At 45.0% G+C, this 21,023-nt stretch overlaps 1 protein-coding gene across 2 annotated transcripts in view; it reads left to right on the top strand.

Moving 5' to 3' along the window:
* Window positions 1–18,826, top strand: part of NUP98 (nucleoporin 98 and 96 precursor) — a 41,011-nt gene extending 22,185 nt beyond the window's left edge. For both annotated transcript variants that reach the window (XM_049822937.1, XM_049822936.1), the window contains exons 17-33: window positions 369–482; window positions 1,191–1,329; window positions 1,612–1,789; window positions 2,147–2,311; window positions 6,563–6,739; window positions 7,509–7,662; window positions 8,928–9,348; window positions 10,175–10,404; window positions 10,721–10,990; window positions 11,619–11,776; window positions 11,992–12,135; window positions 13,309–13,451; window positions 14,018–14,239; window positions 15,204–15,445; window positions 15,946–16,100; window positions 16,574–16,685; window positions 17,249–18,826. In XM_049822937.1, the coding sequence (XP_049678894.1) occupies window positions 369–482; window positions 1,191–1,329; window positions 1,612–1,789; window positions 2,147–2,311; window positions 6,563–6,739; window positions 7,509–7,662; window positions 8,928–9,348; window positions 10,175–10,404; window positions 10,721–10,990; window positions 11,619–11,776; window positions 11,992–12,135; window positions 13,309–13,451; window positions 14,018–14,239; window positions 15,204–15,445; window positions 15,946–16,100; window positions 16,574–16,685; window positions 17,249–17,466 (3,242 nt within the window). In that variant the 3' untranslated portion in view covers window positions 17,467–18,826. The remainder of the gene's footprint in view (window positions 1–368; window positions 483–1,190; window positions 1,330–1,611; window positions 1,790–2,146; window positions 2,312–6,562; window positions 6,740–7,508; window positions 7,663–8,927; window positions 9,349–10,174; window positions 10,405–10,720; window positions 10,991–11,618; window positions 11,777–11,991; window positions 12,136–13,308; window positions 13,452–14,017; window positions 14,240–15,203; window positions 15,446–15,945; window positions 16,101–16,573; window positions 16,686–17,248) is intronic.
* Window positions 18,827–21,023: the final 2,197 nt, after the last annotated feature.

Here is a 21,023-nt window from a genome sequence, read left to right as displayed (position 1 = left end):
AAATGTCAAAGATGCTGCATCTTGGTCAGCAGCTGCCTGAGCCCCCAGATTATCAAAGCTCGGGGAGTGTTTCTGTCAAGTGTTGCTGTATGTGTTTGCATTTTTCTTTTTACCTATGCATCTGCTATTGATCTCTGATGTCAGGTTGCTAGGCTGGAAGAACCTCACACAACAGTTGTCTTAAATTTGCTATGAAGGCTGTGGAATTAAGGTGTTTTGATTCCCCTGTTTGCCTTTGTTGCACTGATTCTTGGTTTGTTTGGGACCTTCAATTGTCCAGGCTTGCAAAAGAAATGTAATGAAACTCTTGAAATGCTAAAGCTGGGAATTTGCTGCCAGCCCAGTTCTCAAAGAATTTTCTGTTGTAGGAATTGTTCTAACAAGAGCTGGCTATTACACCATCCCGTCCATGGAGGAGCTAGCTAGATTTACCAATGACAGAAATGAATGTATTGTGACAGACTTCACCATAGGCCGCAAAGGTGAGCACATACAGCTCTTTAGTTGCTTTAAGTTGAACCAGGGATTTCAAAGCTATGGAACCTGAATTTGAGTTCCATGCCCTCAGTAAGATTATGAATAGTGCCCTTGCATTGTGAACAACTTGTATCAAAGGCTTGTGATATTTCAGATTGGTAGCACTAGCAACCTGTGTTATGAGATGACTTGAGAAGCTTGAATATGAAAAGAACAAAAGTAGCTGCAGCTTTTAAGATGCTTGCTGTCCTTAAACATGAAAGTTGAAAATCCAAACTTGCTGGAGCATTGATGCAAACCTGATTGTCGTTGCTTCCATCTTAGTTGCTACCTACACTGGAGCTGACTGAGCCTTCAGGCCAAATTGTATTCTTCACTGCTTTTACTTAAAAAAAAACCCCAATAATCATATGGTGTATATACTATTTTTTAAAACACTTTTTCACAATATGCTATAAAGCTGAGGGTATGCTTAGTATTTGTGTTGGCAATATGAATAGCCAAGTGATAACAAAAAGCTTTCTGTGCAAAGGAATTTGCTATAAAAAAGTTGATAATGCATCCTCGGTATTGTCATGCTGGGAAGGAGGAGTTGTTTGAGACATGACAGAGCTAGATGGTAAGGTGAGGAAAGGAGGAGTATAGCAGGAATGGAGGCTCTTTGCCATGAGATTTTTCATGGACAAATTGTGATGTTTTGGTTTCTTTTGCAGGTTATGGATCAATTTACTTTGAAGGAGAAGTAAATCTAACTAACTTAAATCTGGATGACATTGTACATATCCGTAGAAAAGAAGTTATTGTTTACCCTGATGATGAAAGAAAACCACCTATTGGTGAAGGTTTGAATAGGTAATTTTTAAGTATGTTCTGTGTGGGGACAGTGGCTAGTAAGGATGTTTTTTATAATACAACCTACTGGGTTTGCAGGCAGCTATCAAGAAATTAAAATGTGAGGTGTGCATTCAGATTGCAGCATTATACAGTTACTAGATGCTTGCAAGTTTCTGAACCAGAAACTGGATTTAAAAGCTGGTTTGAGCCCACGTTTCAATTCTCAGCTCCTGTATGTGTACCTTAATAGCATTGCCTCAAAACCTTGTAGTCTCTTATGCTTCTGTCTGTCTTTAACAGACGAGCTGAAGTTACCTTAGATGGAGTCTGGCCTACAGATAAAACATCTCGTTGCCTGATAAAAAGCCCTGAACGACTGGCAGAGATGAATTACGAAGGTAGACTGGAGTCTGTATCTCGGAAGCAGGGTGCTCGATTCAAGGAATACCGCCCAGAGACTGGATCTTGGGTGTTTAAGGTAATGTTTTTCTTCTAGTTGTAAAGTGACTTACAAGAATATTGGAAGTAGTCTGAAGTAGGTTCTCAGGAGATTCTAACAATTCAAAAACTTTGCTAAACTTCTGTAAATTCTCTCAAGTCTGTCAGCTGTAGTGCAAAGTGTCCTTGCCAAACTGATCAAAATCAAAACTTCTTTGACTGAAGACCTGCATACAGTAGATGTTCTTGGTCTGTGCAAAAGCTGATTTTGTTCCAGGAGTCACAACTGCTTTGTAAGGTGGACAGTTAATGCCAGCTCATTATTCAGGCCTTTCAGAAATGGATGCCCGAAATCTCTCTTCCAAGGTGTGACATATTTCCCCTTCTCATTACACAGGTGGCACACTTTTCCAAGTATGGCTTGCAAGATTCAGATGAGGAAGAGGAAGAGCATCCTTCAAAAGTGGACACAAAGAAGTTAAAAACTACACCTGTGCCACCCACAGGGCATCTACCACCCCAGCAAATGACCCTAAATGGCAAGCCAACACCTCCATCTCAGGTAGAAGGAGGACAGTGACTAAAAGGGAATTCATAAAATGAAATTTGAAGAATAGCTGGTCCCTAGGGAGGGGTTGTTGGAGTAACAGGTAGCCTGGAAACTGAAGAGCAAAACCTTACACAAACTTGCACAAACTCAGTAGCTCTTCTGACCTCTTGATGAGTGTTTGCATGTTCTTTTTCGTTAAGATACTTGACATTTCATACTGAGGGTGTGTAGGGATGGGCATGCTTTAAACCCTTGTTTCTTTTTTTAAATTCTGGTCTCGATTGAGTTTGGCATATTTGCACCACTTATGGAAGAAAAATTGTTTTTGTGAATACTGAATATATGCTATATAATTATAACGCCTTGTGCTACCTGCCTTGAGAATGATATTGTGCATTAATTTGACTTGACCATCATTTAGTATGCAAGACTGTATGCTTTATATTTTAAGAATGTGCTCTATTTTTATTAAAAATTACTTTTTTAAGGCTGGTTATATCCTGGATTTTTAAGTGTATTTGCGTTGGATGTGACTGCTTCTAAAGCTTTGTAAAACATCCTCAGTGGTATGCCTTTGACTTGCATAGGGAAGGTAGCATTTTATCCAGTGCATTGGTAACCCCTTAAGGTCTAATGTTAATTTGATTTTTTTAAAGAATCCTTTTACGTGGGTTTAAAGGTTAGTCTAATTGCTGATACACTTGTGTTTTCCAAATATAATTAATATGGATATCGTCAAGCTTAATTAGGAGCTGCTTCATTGTGGGTGAAAAAGCAGCCTATTTGGAAGGCTTCCTGGCATTGATGGGATAGAATATGCTCTTTATGCTGGGTGTTAATGGTAAACATTTGTGAGCTACCTATAGCTTTTTGAAGTAACTTTTCATAAAGAGAAAGCAAGTGCAGAGAGCAGATTTTTTTTTTCCAAAACTGTGTTCTCGATTGCCTAGTTGTGAAAGTAAACTTTCAGCAGTTAGGGTGTGCAGGAGGGCTGAGCAGATGGTATTTTGTAGCTGGATAGGATGTGCTGAGAGGTTTTTGTTGCTGTGCATAAGCAGGCTTTCTGTTTTACCCTTCAGTAATCCATGACTGCTGTGAAAGGCGATCTCAGAGCTTGCAGCTCCCTGAGGTATAGATCATGTGCCAAGGCACTGCTTGGCATGTGGCCGATGTTCATGATGTGTCATAGCATGGGGAAGCGGAGGAGGAGAGTTTTATTTCTGCATCTCTGAAGTCAAAGCATGAAAAACAGCTTAAGAGGCAGTACTGTCAAATAGGTTGAACACTTTTTTCTTTTGGGGCTTTTTGATATTTTTTTTTTTTCTTTATTGTGCTGGGTCTAGTCCTTTTGAAACCAGGAGACATTATAGCAGTATTTCTCTTTGTTGGCCAATGGCTTTGGGTAACCTAGAGCCATTCTGGACAAGGGTCTCTGTTGGTAGTGTCAGGTGATACAACAAATCACACTTCGTCACTGCTTGTGCAAAAGAACCATTTCGTTACTTTTGTGGTAGGAAAACATTAACTCAACGTGGAGTTGTTTTTAATCTTACATAGTCTGTGATCTAGTTATAACCTTTGTAGAAATGCCTGAGCCGTTCCACTCTGCCGCTTTAGGTCTCCATGCAGGTTAGAGGGGCCCAAAATAAAGGTCTGGCAGCAGCAGTTCACCTGAACACCTTTCAGTACAGCCAGTGCTGGTGCATTTCAGGATCCCAGTAGTAGGAGTCCTGATCGCCGTACAAGCAGAGAGCCAGTGACAGTGCAGTCCGCTCTTTGAGCGGAACATACTACTGTAGTGACAGATGAGGTGAGCTGCCACCTCTTCTATGGATTCTGCTTTGGAGAATCCCAAAGTAGTGTACAGCTGCTGCTTTATTGCTCCTCCTGGCTCACTGGCTAATTAAAACCTGCTAGTTCATCCTGCTCTCATAAAATACATTCCTTAAGCATTGGCATGTTATTTGAGATTAACACATGGCTGTCTGTAACAGACTTGCCTGTGTGCACCTCCTTTTAGTTTTCCTTCTTGCTTCTTGTTCAGATTAATGGGAACCAGAGCTGATGTTTTAAGCAGTCAAAAATACTGGGAATACGTGTGACTTATTCAGGCCTGTCTTATAGATTGAAATGTACCTAGCAAAAACTTGTCCAGGTTAATTAACCTCTTTGATTTGCATACCATTAATTAAGGTTTTCATTTCTGAAAATAGGAAAAACATCTAGCTTAATTTCCGAAACCTCTGAGAAACTCATACCATGGTTTAAAAGCTTGTCAAGCTCTTGTTGTGTAAAGCATCTGAAAATAATATTCTTTGGTTTGTAAGAAGCATTTAGGATCTAGACTTGTTTTGGGGTTTGCTTTTTTTTTTTTCTTCCTTCACTAACTTGAATATTAATGAATTTATTAATGTTGCAAGGTCCACAGGAAATAGTTACACCAGGAACCTGGCTGCATTAAAGCACAATGAAGGCAATAGTGAAACTTTTGTGTTTGTAACCATATTTTGACTTGTAAATCTGTTCTGCATATTGTAGGCATACTCAGATACCACTAGCTAAGGCTCTTTCCAAGTCTGCCATTAAGTTCTATCTTTACAGACCCCTTAGTCTAATTTTATCTGCCTCATCTGATAACCTTCATTGCATTTCTTGGTGGATTCTAATGAGCTAAGAAGCAGCCATTTGAATATGCTCTTAAATTCCTTAGCATGATTTCCAGTGTACTATCTGCCACGGTTTCTTTGCTCATATATATGCATTGCTCCAGAGCGTTGCTTCAGCAGTCTGTACGTTGTTGCTTCTGGAAACTAAGTAAGCTGTAGGCATGAATCTTTCACAGGACACTCCTGTCTAAGCAGCAGGAGTGGTCAGACTAGAGCAAAACCAGTGCACTGCAGCCCAGGTTTGGGATTAGAGCCCATCAGGAACCAAAGGGTCACCTGGTTAGAACCTGAAGGCCATTCAGTTAACGTGACACACGCTAATTACTCCTGGGCCAGGTGCTTCTTTCAGGGTGGCCTGTTAGCTGCACAATACCAGCAGTGAATGGCATTCTCCAGGGGTTTTTGTCCTGTCAAACGGTTCCTGGTAGCAGAGCTGACAAATAGTTGAATGGCTTGCAGTGTGCTGTCACGCTCTGTGGTTTGGTACCAGCTCAGGGGGGCTTGCTGCAATGTGCTGTCAGGAGACCCTGCTGTCACCACAGTCAGCACGCTGGGCAGAACCACAGGCAATGACAGTGGAAGAGTTAATTCAGATACCTGCTTGTTGTTTGTACTGGCTGAACGTTTTCTGGCCCTGCTTGGAGTGTGAGTACAAGTTGTCTTAAGTGATCGAAGGTGTGTAGAGGTCACCTCAGGCTCATCACAAAGGTGACGCCATACGATTGCCTTCAGGAAAAAATCATAAAATTAATTCTTCCTCTTGCCTTGGACTAGCAGTAGAGTTGAGAAATTTAGCTGCAGATTGGAAGAACACAACTATTGTACTTAACTTTCTAACTGCTGATGTGCTAGTGATAAGCAGAATATCGTTGGAAAAACCCCACAACTTTCCAGTCCAATGACAGTTGTGTCCTGGTTTAAAACTAACAAAAAACAACTTTACACATACATGTGTGCACACACCCACTCTGTGGCCCAGCCTTACATGATCTTGAAAGGGCTCGCGTCCACTTAAAACTTCTGTTAAGTTCTTTGTGGAATATAGACTCAGTTTTTAATTTGTACTACGTCACAGCTGGGGGAAAAAAAGCAGATATTACAGTGACTCATCTGCTCATCAGCCACCAGTGGTATCACACATTAATGCTGGAGAATCGCTGCTTTTAAACTGGTTGCTCAGTCATCTGAGATGTCACAGGCTGAACATAGGTACAGGAAACTTTTCTTTGTGTGATTTTTGAGGGAGAAGGGGAGGAAGGCAGGATACACAAAACTCTCTTTCTTTCTGTTGGTCACATGAAAAATGGAAAGCTGAAGAATAGTTTCTTAAACTGAATGGCAGAACTTGGGAAACTTCAGGAGGGCATCACTAAACCGTGACTTCTCCTTCACTTTAACTTGCGCTGTTATGTTACAACTCTGAAGAAAATGGGAATAGGTTATAAATATTCATCTCTAAACTTAATGTGGAGTCTTGACACAAGCAAGGGAGTACTCCTCTTCATGTGCAGGTGATTGTTGAAACTATTAAATTCTCTTTCTCGGCAAGCTGTTGCAATCTGCTGTTGTCTGATGTGGCCTCTGCATGTGTCTGCAGACCCCAGAAGTGGAGCAGCTGGGCAGGGTTGTGGAACTGGACAGTGATATGGCAGACATCACCCAGGAGCCTCCCCAGGAGTCCACTGTAGCAGATAACATGATAGAAGAGCAGGAGGCAGTGCCTGCTTCAACTCACATCGCATCAACCCTGGGTATTAACCCACACGTCTTGCAGGTTAGTGTCTTGCAACTTCCTTTCTCTGAAAGAGAGTACTTGGTAATACCTCTCACTAACTTCTCAGTTTGCCTCCCCAAGTGTACTTACATACCAACTTGTAATAAACTATATGTCACACCTATAGTACAATTAAAACTTACACGTTAGACTTGCATGTTTCTGTGGTAAACCTTTATAGGCATGAAAAGTTTAATGCAGAAATGAAAATTGTCTTAAGGCTAGAATTCAGATTTCCAAATTCTGAAGTGTGGGCAATGTGATAAGCTAAACTAATATCTAGGCACAACTGCCTTGAGCCCAGTTTGTGGAAAACAAGGTAATAGGATAACTGGTCTTGATTTGGGTTTTGGTGTGTGTGATTGGTTGGTGAAAGGATAGTACCTGGAACACTTGTGGGCTTCTACCTGTGTTTTTTTTGTAAACATAAGGAAAGCGTAGTGGAGTTATTACGTAAGCTGAAAAACAAGTAAATAGAGCTAAGATCTAAGAAAACATGTTTATTTTAGGACTTCACACCCATCCTAACAAGTACTGTGACACTGATGTAACTACTAGTTTGTAAAAGGTTAGCATCAACTGGCAAGCTTGCTGTCAGTTCTCCTGAACTGTGTGTCTTCACTGTTACATGAAATATTTGTGACTTGAGTGTTTGGTCATGTGCAGCACATAGAAGTTATCTTGGTTGGGAAAGGAGCTGATTAGATCAGTTAGCTTCTGCTGTGAGAATGATTGCTAATGTGCAGGCTTGACTTATCACCTTTTTTAGATTATGAAAGCTTCCTTGCTTGCTGATGAAGATGACCTAGACTTGATCCTGGATCATTATCCTGGGAAGCAACCTGTAAAAATGGATACTTCTCAAGAGATCTGTTCTCCGAGGCTCCCTATTTCAAAATCACAAGGACAGAAAAGATACTCGGGTATTGTGAGAAACCACATGCTGCTTGAAGAAAGAGTCTAGTACTAAGAGGCAAAATCCTATGACTGGCTGAACATATGGTAGAACAGTTGTGTGCTGTGGTAGGTTAGCTTTGGCCAGCAGCCAGGTGCTCACCCAGCTGCTCTCTCACTCCCCCTCCTCAACAGGACGGAGGGAGAAAACTGGATGAAAAAAGGGTTAAGATAAAAACAGGGAGATTGTTTTGCTTGTGACAGTAACTGGTAAGCAGGCTTGACTTGAGTAAAATGAATTTATTGCCAGTTAAAATGGGTTTGAGTAGTGAGAAACAAAGATAAAACAACACTTTCCTACCCTGCCCCTGCTTTCCCAGGCTCAACTTCGCTCCTTCATTCCCGACTCCTTTATCTCCTGCCCACTCCAGGGGGTCAGTGGATTGCAGTCAGTCCAGAGCAGTTCCTCTTTACCACTCCTTCTTCCTCACATTTTTCCCTTACTCCAGTGTGAGTTGTCTCCTGAGGGCTGCTGGGAAAATACCTGCTCTGGTGCTGGAGCATCTCTTCCCCTCCTCTTTCTCTTGACCTCATGTACCCACTGCCGTTTTCTTTTTCTGCCTCGGGCATTTTTTGCCCTTTTTTAAGTTCTCACAAAGGCACCACCAACTTTGCTGATCGGTTCAGAGGTGCCACAAACTCCCCTGATGGGCTCATTTGTGTCCAGCACAGGGTGGCCCCTGGCCTCTTCTCATAGAAACCACGCCTGCAGCACCCCTGCTACCAAAACCTTGCTGTTTACACTCAATACAGCCACAAACTGGTGATTTCAATAGGAATAATACCTCTAGTAACAAGCATGGAGTTGCTTCCTGAATTAAATGGGCAGACCTGACATGTTTTTGTGGGGACAGTTTCAGCCCTGTTCCTGTTAATAGCAATCAGTGTCTACTCTTTCTGTGAGATGCTTCTGTTCTAATGGTCTGACTATGACAATACCCGTTAAATTAGTGACTTTGGAAACTGAATTTTGGAGTGAGACTGGCTGTGTACTGTTCTTAGTGTAATACCATGTGCTTTAGTTTGGATAATGCAAAGCGGGCTGTGCATGATGGGTTTTGCAGTTCTCAGTACTGCAGATAATCACACTTAGCTATGTGTTACCATCACAAACCATGGCAGATGTTTTCACTGGCTGCCTAAGTACTAAAATACCTTTAAAATATCAGAAATGTACTGCCTGAAAAGGGAGTACCCCATTCACTTAAACGTTCTTCCTGCTTCTTCCCTCTAGTTGGTGGGCTGCTGCAATCCAAATTTGCTAATGTAATTTTCCAATCACCAAATGCTGCTCTGCAAGACTTCAAGGGACCAAGGACTTCAAGCAGTCCCCCTTCTGTTGCCCTTTGGTCGGCGACTTCTCCATTAGCATCTACATTCTCTGTACCACCATCAGTCCCTGAGGTACAGATGAAAACAGTTGGTGTCCGCAGGCAGCAGGGGCTTGTACCTCTGGAAAAGTCCATCACCTATGGAAAAGGGAAGCTACTGATGGATATGGCACTCTTCATGGGGCGCTCATTTCGTGTTGGTTGGGGACCCAACTGGACGCTTGTCAATTGTGGAGATAAGTTGAGTGGATCAAGTGAAATGGAAGATCTTCAGTGTGAGACCGTGGAGTATGGGTTCCTGCCAACTCCTGTTGCTCCAAAATCGTGAGTAGTAGTTTCCTTCAGGATGGTTCTGACATGCACTCTCTTCATGTTTGAAAGAATCTTGATTGTAGCTTGATACTTTTTTGAAATTCAGCTTAATATTCGTTTTGATATGCAGAAGTGGTGCAAAATCACATTAGCCATGGAGATTTCCTTCAGGTTGCTACTTTACAAAACTCTGTATCTCAAAGGCCTGGAATAATGTAATAAGAGTAGTTACTTTTTTAACAAGTATATAGCACCATCATCCAGCAAAAGGTTAAAGAGGGAAGGTTCAAAATTGTTGTTCAGGAAGCTTCTAATCTGCTGTTGATCTTCCCTGAGGATGTCTGCCCTACCTAAAAAATTTCTTGTTTAGCTTCTGAATTCAGATGCCTTCAATTCTGCTTGTGTATAAAGCAGTATACAGACCTTTCCTGGGCGGGCTGCGTAACTCCATACCTAAACTTGACTGGAATATAGCTAGATGTTCTACCATCTAAGTCTTCCAAAAAGCTTGTTCAGTTGATTTTCTCCAGCATATCTGATTTGCTGGCAGAATGAGGTGCTCTCACAAAATGCAGTGGGGTATGACAAGGTGTGCTAATGGCCTTTTAAGAGCTGGAAGCACCCAGTTCAATGATGTTTATTTGCTGAAGTCTGGTTCTGAATCCCAGACTGTAAGCAGGTTCTTCATACCTAGCTGTTGACCTTGGATCATCTGTCTTACTGTCTTTAAGTTAAAATTATGACAAGCTGCACAATGCAGCTGCTCCGTGATGGGTGCAGCTCACTTGCAGGGAGAACAATTCAGAACATTGCTACCTGGTTTTATCTTTTTTTCCAGACTCTCAGAATCTTCTTTCAAGGTTCATGTGGAGAAGCTGAGCTTAGAACAACGGAAGATGGACAGAAGCAAACAGCTGTATCTCATCCCTCTGGAGATAAAGCTGAAACATAGCACTGTCCATATGGATGAGCACTGTCCTCTCCTAGAGCCCAACCCAGGAGTTTCTGCTATTCACGACTATGCTGACTGGGTTAGGAAGGCATCCGAGGATCCTGCTGTGACAGAAGGCGAGTATGGAATAATTCTTTTCACGATTATGATAGAGAATCTGGAAAACTGTCCCATTCAGGTTAATTTCAGGTTGCATCAGAGCAGTGAAATGTGAATAAAACAGAAAAATTGACTGTACCTCAGCATTCTTTCTGAAAGCATAAGCATGGTGGTTGGCATTGGGGAGCTAGCTGACTTCCTGTGTTGACTTGTAACAGTAGGATATCCTTCAAGATATCCGACAAGGTTATGCTTATAATCTTATATGAGTCCTCTCTAAATATTCTTCTGTATGTTTTCACTCCTGATGACTGAGTAACTCTGTCCTGACAGCTGTTGTGAAGCACTGGTGCTTGGCATGGACTTTATGTGAAGCGATTTGGGGGAACCTGAGAGAGTTAGAGGCCAGCTTGGAGGACCCCAGTGAATACATCCTGGCCCTGGAGCGTAGGAAAGCCTTCTCTCGCTGGCTCTCAGAGACTGCTGCAGGACGAATTGAGGAGGAAGTCTCTTTGTCCCGACACGGTAATCACATAGAGGCTGTGTTCAGCTGCCTTACTGGGAAGAGAATTGGTGAAGCTTGCAGGCTGGCACAGCAGTCAGGTAAGATGCTTAAATTTCTCTGTTTTTTGCGGGGAGGAGGAAGGGAGACACATAAAGAGAATTTAAACTTTGAGAGCTGATAGTAACTGGCCACTCTGAGTATGGAGTTTTCCCTTGTCAGACAGTGATTAAGGTGGGGCTGGTTTGTCTACTTGCTGCTTGAGTACCTGGTCACATTTACACTGGCTTACTTGTCTGCTCTTCTAGACTGAGGAAGTGATGCTGTATTGCGTTTGGAACTGTTTTTTTGCATAGTATCTCCTTTGAATGTTTTTTAATTACTGTTATTTTTAATTGCACTTCTGTTAAGCCACTTTACATTTGTTTTAAAAACGTATATTTTCAGAGCCTAATGGCTAGTTTCATCTTGGTCTTTTATGTTGGCTCACATCTTAAAACTTCTGTTCATTTGTTTCCTTTGGGAAATCTGTCCTTCCCATTCCTTTGTCTTCTCCCTCACCCCCATTCTAGTAGGTGTTTGTGGAGTGGTTTATTTGATGAGAAATTGTGCAGAAAAAACAATCGTGCAGCTATAGGCTGATCAGAGTGCCCCACAACTCAGAAACAGATAGCTGTGGCACAGGTAGGCAGGAGGATTTAGCTCATGTGCTGTTGTCTTCTGTTCCAGGTGATCACAGGCTTGCTCTGCTCCTCTCCCAGCTGGCAGGTAGCCAGCCCATTCGGGACCTCCTCACCATGCAGCTGGTGGACTGGCACAGGCTGCAGGCAGACTGCTTCATCCAGGAAGAGAGACTGCGGATCTTTGCCCTGCTTGCAGGAAAGCCTGTAAGTTCTGTTACTCGGCTGTTTTGTCATTGGCTTGACTTCCCCTTCTTGACAATGGTACGTTTAAGCTGTGACACTCAACCACAGCACGTGGTACGTGGCAGGAAGGAGTACAAGGTGTTGACCTGGTTTTTTTACTGATGGTCTTGCATGCCTGGTATGTACTGACCATTGTGCAGTAAGTTTGACTAAACTTAAGTCATTTGTTTCTTTAGGTGTGGCAGTTATCAGAGAGAATAAGTATCAATGTATGCTCGCTGCTGGACTGGAAGCGTTGCATGGCTGTCCACCTCTGGTACCTGCTTCCTCCAACAGCTTCTATTTCCAAGGCACTTGCCATGTATGAGTCAGCGTTTCAGGTAGGTCAGTCATGCCTGGCTAAAAGGAGTTGTCTGTCTGATGCTGCACTGAGACTTCTGCAAGCAGTCAATTGTTGCTGCAGAGGTGCTGAGTATAGAATTGCGTATGGGTTCATTATTTCAGTTGTCACAGCATCGGATTCCTTCACCTGCTTTAATGATGAGTTTTTGCAGCAGTTCACTTGATAGGAATGTTCCTTCCCCCACTGGCATGGGAATAAAGCACTGGGGTTGAATCTGTTGGTAATTATAGTCACTTGAGAAGCTTAGGACCTGCTCTTTAGGGCGTTCTGGTAGTGACTTATTTGAAGCCTATCTCCCACTGATTGAGTGTTTTCAGATGTTTGATAGCTAGACGAAATTAGGAAGATGGATAGTGGCCAGCAGCAGGAAGGCCATTTGAGCTAGGTAGTCAGTCAGCTTTCCCAGTGTGATGATTAATACCCAGCTGCCTGACTTCCAAAATAGCCTTTGCCGAACCATACTCCCTGTTTGTTCCACTTGCTGTTTCTACAGCAAATGTGGAAGCTATCCTACAGACAGTGCATGGCTGCATGCATTATGCAAAGCCTTGTTTGTTGCTGTAGAGCTGCCAGCCTCTGTATACAAAAAGACAAAGGGTTCTGTTGAAAAAAGTGTTTAATCATTTAACTAAAGATAGTTCACCCCTTGATCCATATACCTAAAGATAGCCAAAGTGCAGCATCAAGTCTAGTAACTTCTAATTGATGCGTGCTTAATGCCGCAGGAATATTCAGTGTTATCTTTGTACGTGGTATGTCAGTATAATGTGTTCATCGCTTCAAAACACCAAGCTTTAGTTTTATCATGACTTGAACTTAAGATGCTACTAGGTTAGAACATGGGTCTCACTGCAGCCCAGTGATGCGGAGGAAAAGTGGATACAGCTGGTTTCCAGGACTTCGTGTAGGAGGGCTAATAACTGGAAACCAGCAGGACATGGAGCGCTCTTCCAAATGCAGGTCTAGTGTTCTTGCCAGCAGTGAAAACAGGAAGATTTTGGTGACCCAGAGTGGTTAGATGGTGTGGAAGACAACAGTTCTGCAGTTCAGTGCCCTGTAAAACGGTTCTTGTTGACTCAGTGTGTTTCGTGCTGCTGGCTTAGCTGTCCCGATTCTATCTTTAAACTTACTGTTAAAACTATTTCTTTAGAACACACCGGACTGTGAAAAATACGCCTGCTGTCCCCTGCCTCCTTACCTAGAAGGTTCTGGTTGTGTAATTGAAGAAGATGATAATGCAGGAAGACCTTTGAGAGATGTCTGTTTCCATTTGTTAAAGCTCTACAGTGACAGGTGAAAAACTATTTTTCTAAATCTTGATCAGTCAGTGACTTCTTGAATTCCCAGTCCAGGGCTATGAAATCAGCTTCAGTGTTTACTGAACCACTGACAGTAGGCAAAAATCTGCCTTGCATGTACACCCTTACAGAATGTGGTGACACTGTCACTGCTGGTGATAGCATAGATGATGAAACTTAAGCTTTGGAGCACAACTGTGGGTTGTTTTTTTTCCTTAAGTGTTTTCTGAGTCTGAAGAGTGCAGTAATCTTCCTTTACTATAGTTGCCTTTGAGGTTGAGGCATTGAGAAATCTACGGAAGAGCACATACAAAAGAAAAGGCTGTGACAGTCTGGATGCAGACTTAAAAGAAGAGCAAAAGGATTTTAACAGTTGGTCCTATCTCTTTTTTTTTTTTTTTTTTCCAAGTAAAACAAAAACCCCAAAACCCACACCCACATAAATCACATATATAGAATAATTGGAGGTTGGTGAAGGGAAGGCACTAAGTAGTACCAGTTTCTGATTTTATTATGTGGATAAAGTTAGCTATTTTATGTTGCAAATATTTTTCCCTACAGGCACTATGATCTTGACCAGCTGCTTGATCCCAGGAGTGTGACATCTGACCCTCTGGACTATCGTCTCAGTTGGCACCTGTGGGAAGTGCTCAGAGCCCTGAATTATACCCACCTATTCAAGCAGAGTCAAGGAGTGCTGAATGCTAGCTATGCTGCCCAGCTTGAAAGTGAAGGGCTTTGGGAATGGGCTGTTTTTATACTGCTGCATGAGCCTGATAAGCAGTGAGTAAAAATTTTTTTTACTATTTTTTTTTCCTTGAAAATAATGTGTTCTCTGTTTTATAGACTTGATATGTATATTGTAATTATCATGGTTTCTCTCACATTAAACTGGAACTGCACAGCTGGAGAACTTCATGCCACTTGTAATCCCAGCACACAGTTTTTACAAGTGGCATGAATAATTCTGCTTAGTTAAATGTCGTGTTAGATGTTAAATAGTATTGTATTGTAATGACTGTACTGCTGAATGGTGCTATAAAAGCATATCTCATAGTCATTTTGATATCCTGTGGCTCTGTATCTTGTCTCTGGCTCAGCAAGCTTATGATGTTCAGGAACTTGTTATAAAAACGTCATTAATGCAAAATACTAGAACTGTTCCCATTGGAGCTGAAGAGAAGCGCGTGTGTTTGAAAGGAAAGCTTGGGAATCACCAAAATGCATGTTTTGCTTCTGTTGTGAAAAACAGACTCGACAAAAAATTGTCTTAAATTCGTAAATAATACATCTTTTGTGGAAAGGTGTCTTTTGCTGTTAATGTTACCATTTGTTACCAACAGCTACCATTAATACATTGCAATAGAATTTTTTTCCAACCGATAACTTCAAATAGGGCCTGTATATTCCTTTTAGGGGCCTGGATCATACTTAAATGTTCTTAAGCTTACATTTGAGATGTTACAAAACACTAGCAATGTCTTAGTGGTTAGATTCTTAGTGGTTAACCTGTACTGAAGGAATTCACCTGATTTTAGAACTTTTCTTAATATCCTGCAGTAAGACTGTTCAAGGCCCGGCAAGGCTGGCTTTTGCCATCTGTTACGCCTCTGCTGGCGCCAATAGGTATAACGCAGCTCTCTGCTGCCTTGTTCAGTCCTCGGCTGCTTGTATTGAACTGTATCTTCTGATGGAGTGATACAAAGGATTGCTTGCTGGAATAACACCTTGTCCTCCCTTCCCCCAGCATACGGGAGAAGGCAGTGCGGGAACTCCTAAACCGGCATTGCGTTCTCTCTGAGACACCAGAGTCTTGGGCCAAGGAGACTTTTCTGACACAGAGGCTCTGCATTCCCCCAGAGTGGATTCACGAAGCAAAGGCAGTTCGAGCAAGGATGGAGGGTGACAAGCATAAAGAAGCCCTCTTCTTGTTCAAGGCTGGGCACTGGAACCAGTGTCACAAGCTGGTTGTCAGGCACTTAGCCTCAGGTGAGTCTGCTCTCTGAATTTTTTTCAGTCTGTCTTTCGAACAGCACACAACCAGTAGGAACAGAAGTCGTTGGGTGTTAATAGTACGAAGGGGTAGGGCTGTGTTCCTAGCAGCAGGGTTAGTAGAGAGTGGCTGGCTGTTTCAAAATAGTTCTCGCTTGATATCTGGCATGATGATTCTTCACTGCAAACACATGAAAAGGGCAGTGCTTAACCTTCTGTGCGTCCACCTTCCTGTGCCAGAGGTGCCTCAGGGAACAAGGGCAGTGGTAGCATTCCTGGAGCCCTGATCCTGTGGGTGTCCCTACTCTAGGAGGTGGGATGGCCTCAGACTTGCCTTTTGTAGGTCATAAATCAAGTATGCATTTCTGGCTGTGACTGATACTGTCAAGGAATTACAAAACTGACTGACAGTACAGTCCATTAGTTGCTTTTTTTTAACAATTGATGACTTCTAAGAGACCCTTTTACTCTCTTACTGACATGCTTGTTCTCTTTAGATGCTATTATTAATGAAAACTACAAGTACCTGAAAGGGTTCCTGGAAGATCTTGCCCCTCCAGACCGTAGTGCACTCATCCAGGACTGGGAGATGGCAGGGCTGGTCTACCTAGATTACATCCGTGTTATTGAGATGCTTGATAGGATTCAACAGGTAACAGACTTAAAACAGTTGTATTTTTCTTCCTATAGTTTGGAAGCTCATACATGTTCTTGCTTTTAGAATAACCTTTTACTCGCTGTTCAGTGCTGACGTTAGTGTTTCCCTTTTGGAGACACTAGCAAACAGAATATGGTGCATCTCTGAAAATACAGAGATTTGGTTGATGCTGTCAAAGATGTGGGCTCTGCCCTGCAAACATGCTGTATGGAGCATGACAGTGAGGTAAGTGAAGAAGGAACAAAACTAGCAGTTAGCTGGTTAGTGGGGAGTCTCCATGACAGTCCCCTCTAATACAGCTCCAGACTTCACATTTCCACCACTTCAGGTGTTAACTTCAAGCAGGTTTTAGTGTAGACTGTCTTCTGTTGAATAGATTTGGCTTAGAGTGCACTCGGGCAGTCTGTGAGCGGTTCTGCTGAAAGGCTTTGGATGACTTGGAGGCTGACTCTCTTATTTGCTTTCAGCTGGATTGTTCCACCTACGAGCTGGAGCGGTTGCATACCAAAGTGACGTCCCTGTGCAACAGGATAGAGCAGATCCAGTGCCACAGCGCAAAGGACCGCCTGGCTCAGTCGGGTATGGTGACATCAATATCTAGCAGCCCACTGGGAGAGCCAGCTAGTACTGGCTGTCACCTGGGCTGCCATTCTATCTGTCCCTTTGCCTGTGCTGAGAAGGAAGGCTGTGGTTGGTGAGGTGAGCCATGTGTTGCTCCAGTAGTTACCGTACCTGCAGCTATTGGTCATTTCAGGCAGGTTTTTTTGGCTGGTTGATGCAGTGTCCAGTGTCTGGACTCTTACAACTGTCTGTTGATAAGCAGTAAAATATCTTGTACATAGTTTTACAGTGCCAAAGTATGAGTGTGCTTGCAGAAAATGGTCTGGTCTAAGGAATAAGGCCAAATTTTTATTATACTCGTGGAGGAAGTCTGTATGGGGAGAGGAGATGCACTGCTGGAGCTGAGAAAAGGCCAGGCAGGTCACACTAGGGCCACCCAGCCTTTGCTCCAAAATTTCCCATTGAATCGCTGCTCAAGTTCACCCCTCCACAGGGTGAGCTTGTAAGCGCTCACATGCTAGCTCCCACTTTGAAGTGTGGTGTGGAGCATGAAGAAACATTCCTCTTCCTTCTCTTTCCAGATATGGCCAAGCGTGTTGCTAACCTGCTGCGGGTGGTCCTCAGCCTGCAGCACACCCCAGAGCCCATCTCCGACTCCACACCTGACCTGCAGCGTGTCCCTCTTCGCCTGCTTGCCCCCCACATCGGAAGGCTGCCTATGCCGGAGGACTATGCCTTGGAGGAGCTCCGCAGCCTCACCCAGTCTTACCTACGGGAGCTGACAGTGGTGACTCATTGAGGAAGAATCCCTTCCACCGATGGACAGTTTTTACCATTTGTTAACCCTTACCCTTGTTTTGAGGGCGAACAACCTCTAGCCATGCAGGTTTTTCCATAGGGGTGTAAAACAGCTTTAGTATGTGGGCTAACGCAGGAGTTTTTGTAACCTGGGGGAGCATTGAGACTGGTTGGACCTTGCTGGCTGGCACCCTCAACCAAACAACGTTTTCCTAGAATCAATAAAACACCTCTTGCCGAACCTGTCTGCAGGCGAGACTGTACCTGTGGAGGGGGGCATGGTGTGGGCTTCGGCTCCTGGCAGATCCTTTTCACTCCTTTCGTTGTGGCGCAGAGGATGGTGAAGCAAGTGCTGGGACAGTTTTCCGTGGGCAGACTCCCACTTTGGTGGGGGTGCAGTTGGTAAACCGATGAACCTTTGGCACCTGAACTGACTGCGGATAAGCTTTAACTGGGGCTTTATGTTAGAAGTTTGCTCTGTGGGTGGGGGAGGGAGAAGAAACTTAAGTTCAGAATTGTCTTTTCCTGCATTCCTTGCTAAGTTGGAGACCTGTGAATGTGTTTTTTCTCTCGTTTCTCCATCCTCTGTCTCCAAAAGCAAAGCAAGCTACTTCCCTGCCTCAGGAGAAAGGGAGGTGACACCTGTGTGTGTGCCTTATGGCGTGCTCTGCGCCATGCAGGCCTCTGAGGACAGACGTCTCCTGGGTCCTGCATGCAGTAAAACACAGGAGCTTGTCCTAATAGTTGCCGTGTTCCAGGACTCCAGGCTTCTGATGGGAGGGGGCAAATTCTGCGCCAAAAGCAAAACTGCCAAAAGAGGTCATCTGCCCAAGGAGCAGAGCAGCCTGGCTGCCCAGGCACTTCGGACTTGCCTCTTTGCCGCCGGACAGCTGCCCGTGTAGGTAAGGGGTACACGCAGCCGCACTGCCACGTGCAGGAGTGCCTGGCACACGCTGTCGTCTCTGTGTTTGCCATGTCGCTGGGTGACATCGAGGGGAGCCGCTGTCCAGCCTAAGAACATCCTGCAAGTGAACAGCTGACTGTGTCAATGTGCTCTGGTGTGTACAGTCTTTACTCTTACTGTGTTTAGAAACTGACTATTTTTGAAAGAAGGAAACAACAAAAAAAAAAAAAAAAGAAAAAAGAAAAGCTGTCTATTGCTCTGCTCTGATTTCAGGGTTGCTGCAGTGGCACCTCCTGCCACAGCTGGCCAGCCAGTGCTGGCAGTGGCCAGCAGCTTCCAGCCTGCCTGGCGCTGCTTTGCAATGGCCCACTGAAGGTCTTTATGCATGAGGATTATGTAAAGGTTTTTATTAAAAAAACAAAAAATATAAATAAATGATCTAGATTATTTTCCTGTCTTTTTGAAAACAATAAATAAAATGTTTATAGTATTCCCATGGTTTCCTTTGCTTTTTAAGTAAGATTTTGGTTTCATAGGCACGTGTCCCTTGGCTTGTCCTGCTTGGGTGGCTTGGGCTGGCTCAGGTGGTGGCACAGCTCACAGGACCAGAGGGGGCAGGGGAAAGCTGCACCCTCCTGGAGCTGAATCTGTGGAGGGATGTGAGGAGAAACAGGGAAGGTGTTTTCAGGTACGCTTGGTGTGGAACAGGAATGGGGACCTGGTCACAAAGGATGTGGAAAAGGTACTGGATGTCATCTTCATCTTGGTCTTTACTGGTAGGACTGGTCTGAGACCAGTGGGAAAGGTCGGAGTGAGGAAGACTTGCCTTGATGGAGAGGGGTGAGGCTAGGGAGCACTTAGACTGGGTGTCCCAGGTCTCTGGGACCTGGCAGGGTACACCTGTAAGGGCTGAGGGAGCTGCAAGGCTGCTCCAGTACATTTGAAAGGTTGTGGTGATTGGGGGAGGTTCCTTCGGAGCCTTGGAAGCAAGCAGGAACAGCTGGAATAAAAAAAAGTCACCCCTGTCTCCTGGAGGAGGATGGGGGGAGCTATGTGCTGGTGAGCCTCACCTTGGTCACTGCTGTGGTGATGGAGCTCATCCTGGGAACCATTTGCAGAGATAGGAAGGAGAGGGGGGCTGGAAGAGGCTGGGGTAGTGCTGAGGGGGGGAAATGTCCTTGCTTGGAAGGGGGATTTCTGGGAAGAGGTGAGGGATGAGCCAGGTTACAGCCTCATGGCAAATGGAGGGAAGCACTTCTCTGTGCAGCACAGAACAGGTTTGTTTAGACAGTTTTCAGCCTATGTGGGTGTTCAAAAAGGGGTCAAATAAACCACAGATAAATATCCTCAGCTGGGCACAAATCCAGACCTCTACTTCCTGGGTGCCTGGTGGTCTCTCCTCCTAGACTTGGGGCTGGGGGGGACCCACTGCCTGGTGCCAGCTCTTGGGCACGGAACACCATAAAAGCAGTGGTGATTAGTGTGTCCTCGCCCACGCAGGGCGGCTGTCCTGCCGTGCTGGCATTGCTGCATGTTAAATGTGACACCAGGTTGCTCCAGCTTCGTCTCCTTCCATTATCGTAATTGCCTCTCTGCAACCCCAGCTGCTGCCCTGGGCGGAGGAGCAGCAGGGCCAGGACACGGGGCTGGCTGTGAATAATTCACTGCCTGGAAACAAAACCTCCAGCCTTAAAACTGATCAGCGCACTGCTTGGCATCTGCTGCCGGGGATCAGCGTGGGAAAGGTGCCAGGGAGGGGCTGGGGGAGCAGGAGTTGTTGGCCTCCCGCATGGCCGGAGCTGGGCAGATGCTCCAGCATCCCTGCAGCAGGGACTTCTCTGCCACTTTCCTGCTATGTCTCATGGGTCATGTCCCTTAACCTCCTGGGATTCGGTTCTCACCAAATGGGAATAATCTTCCTCTTCCCTGTCCTCGCTTTTTCACTGAGACCAGAGAATGGGATGTCCCTTGCTGTGCACAGCACTCCTTCCACACCGGGGTCTGCAGCATCCGCCCTCAGCTCTTCCCACCACCCACTGCCACAGCCTCGGTGGGCTTCAGTGCCCTGACAGTCTCCCTTTCAGCCCTGGGCTTCCCTTTTCCAGCTTGCTCTGGGCCAGGATTGCAGGGAGTGACCCCCTCTGCCCCCAGCCCCCCAGGCCAGAGGAGCTTCGAGAGGGTGGTTTTCAGCACACGAAGTTGCCAGCAGCTCCAGACAACACAGTGAGGAGCAACCTCGTCCCTGCCCGCTCCAGTCCGCCGTACGGTCCTTGTCACTGTGGTCCTGGCCCTGAGCCGCCTGGAGCAGGCAGAGAAGGGGCTGCCTGCCACCAGTGTGGCCAGGAGGGTCTCATGGGAGTGATGGTTCAGGGGGCTGGTGGGCAAAGCCTTCCCTGGGCTTGGGGAGCTGGTGGGCAGCCAGCAGGCAGCGTCTCAGCACCCAGACCCGTACCAAAGGGGCTCAGCTGCACCCCAGCCCTGTCCCAGCCAGGGACCCTCTGGGGTCGCTCTCCATTACCCCCCCTGCCACAGGGCTCGCCACACAGAGACTATTGGTCCCTGGGGGGGGCCATGCCCCCCCCTGCCCTGCCCCAGCCTTGACGTCACCCCGGCGCTTGCAGGCAGCACGTCCCCCCCGGCCGTGTCCCCCGGGA

Source organism: Accipiter gentilis, chromosome 19, assembly GCF_929443795.1.
Source record: "Accipiter gentilis chromosome 19, bAccGen1.1, whole genome shotgun sequence".
In the NCBI taxonomy this organism is placed as follows: Eukaryota; Metazoa; Chordata; class Aves; order Accipitriformes; family Accipitridae; genus Astur; species Astur gentilis.
This window is presented reverse-complemented; position numbering and strand designations above follow the sequence as displayed.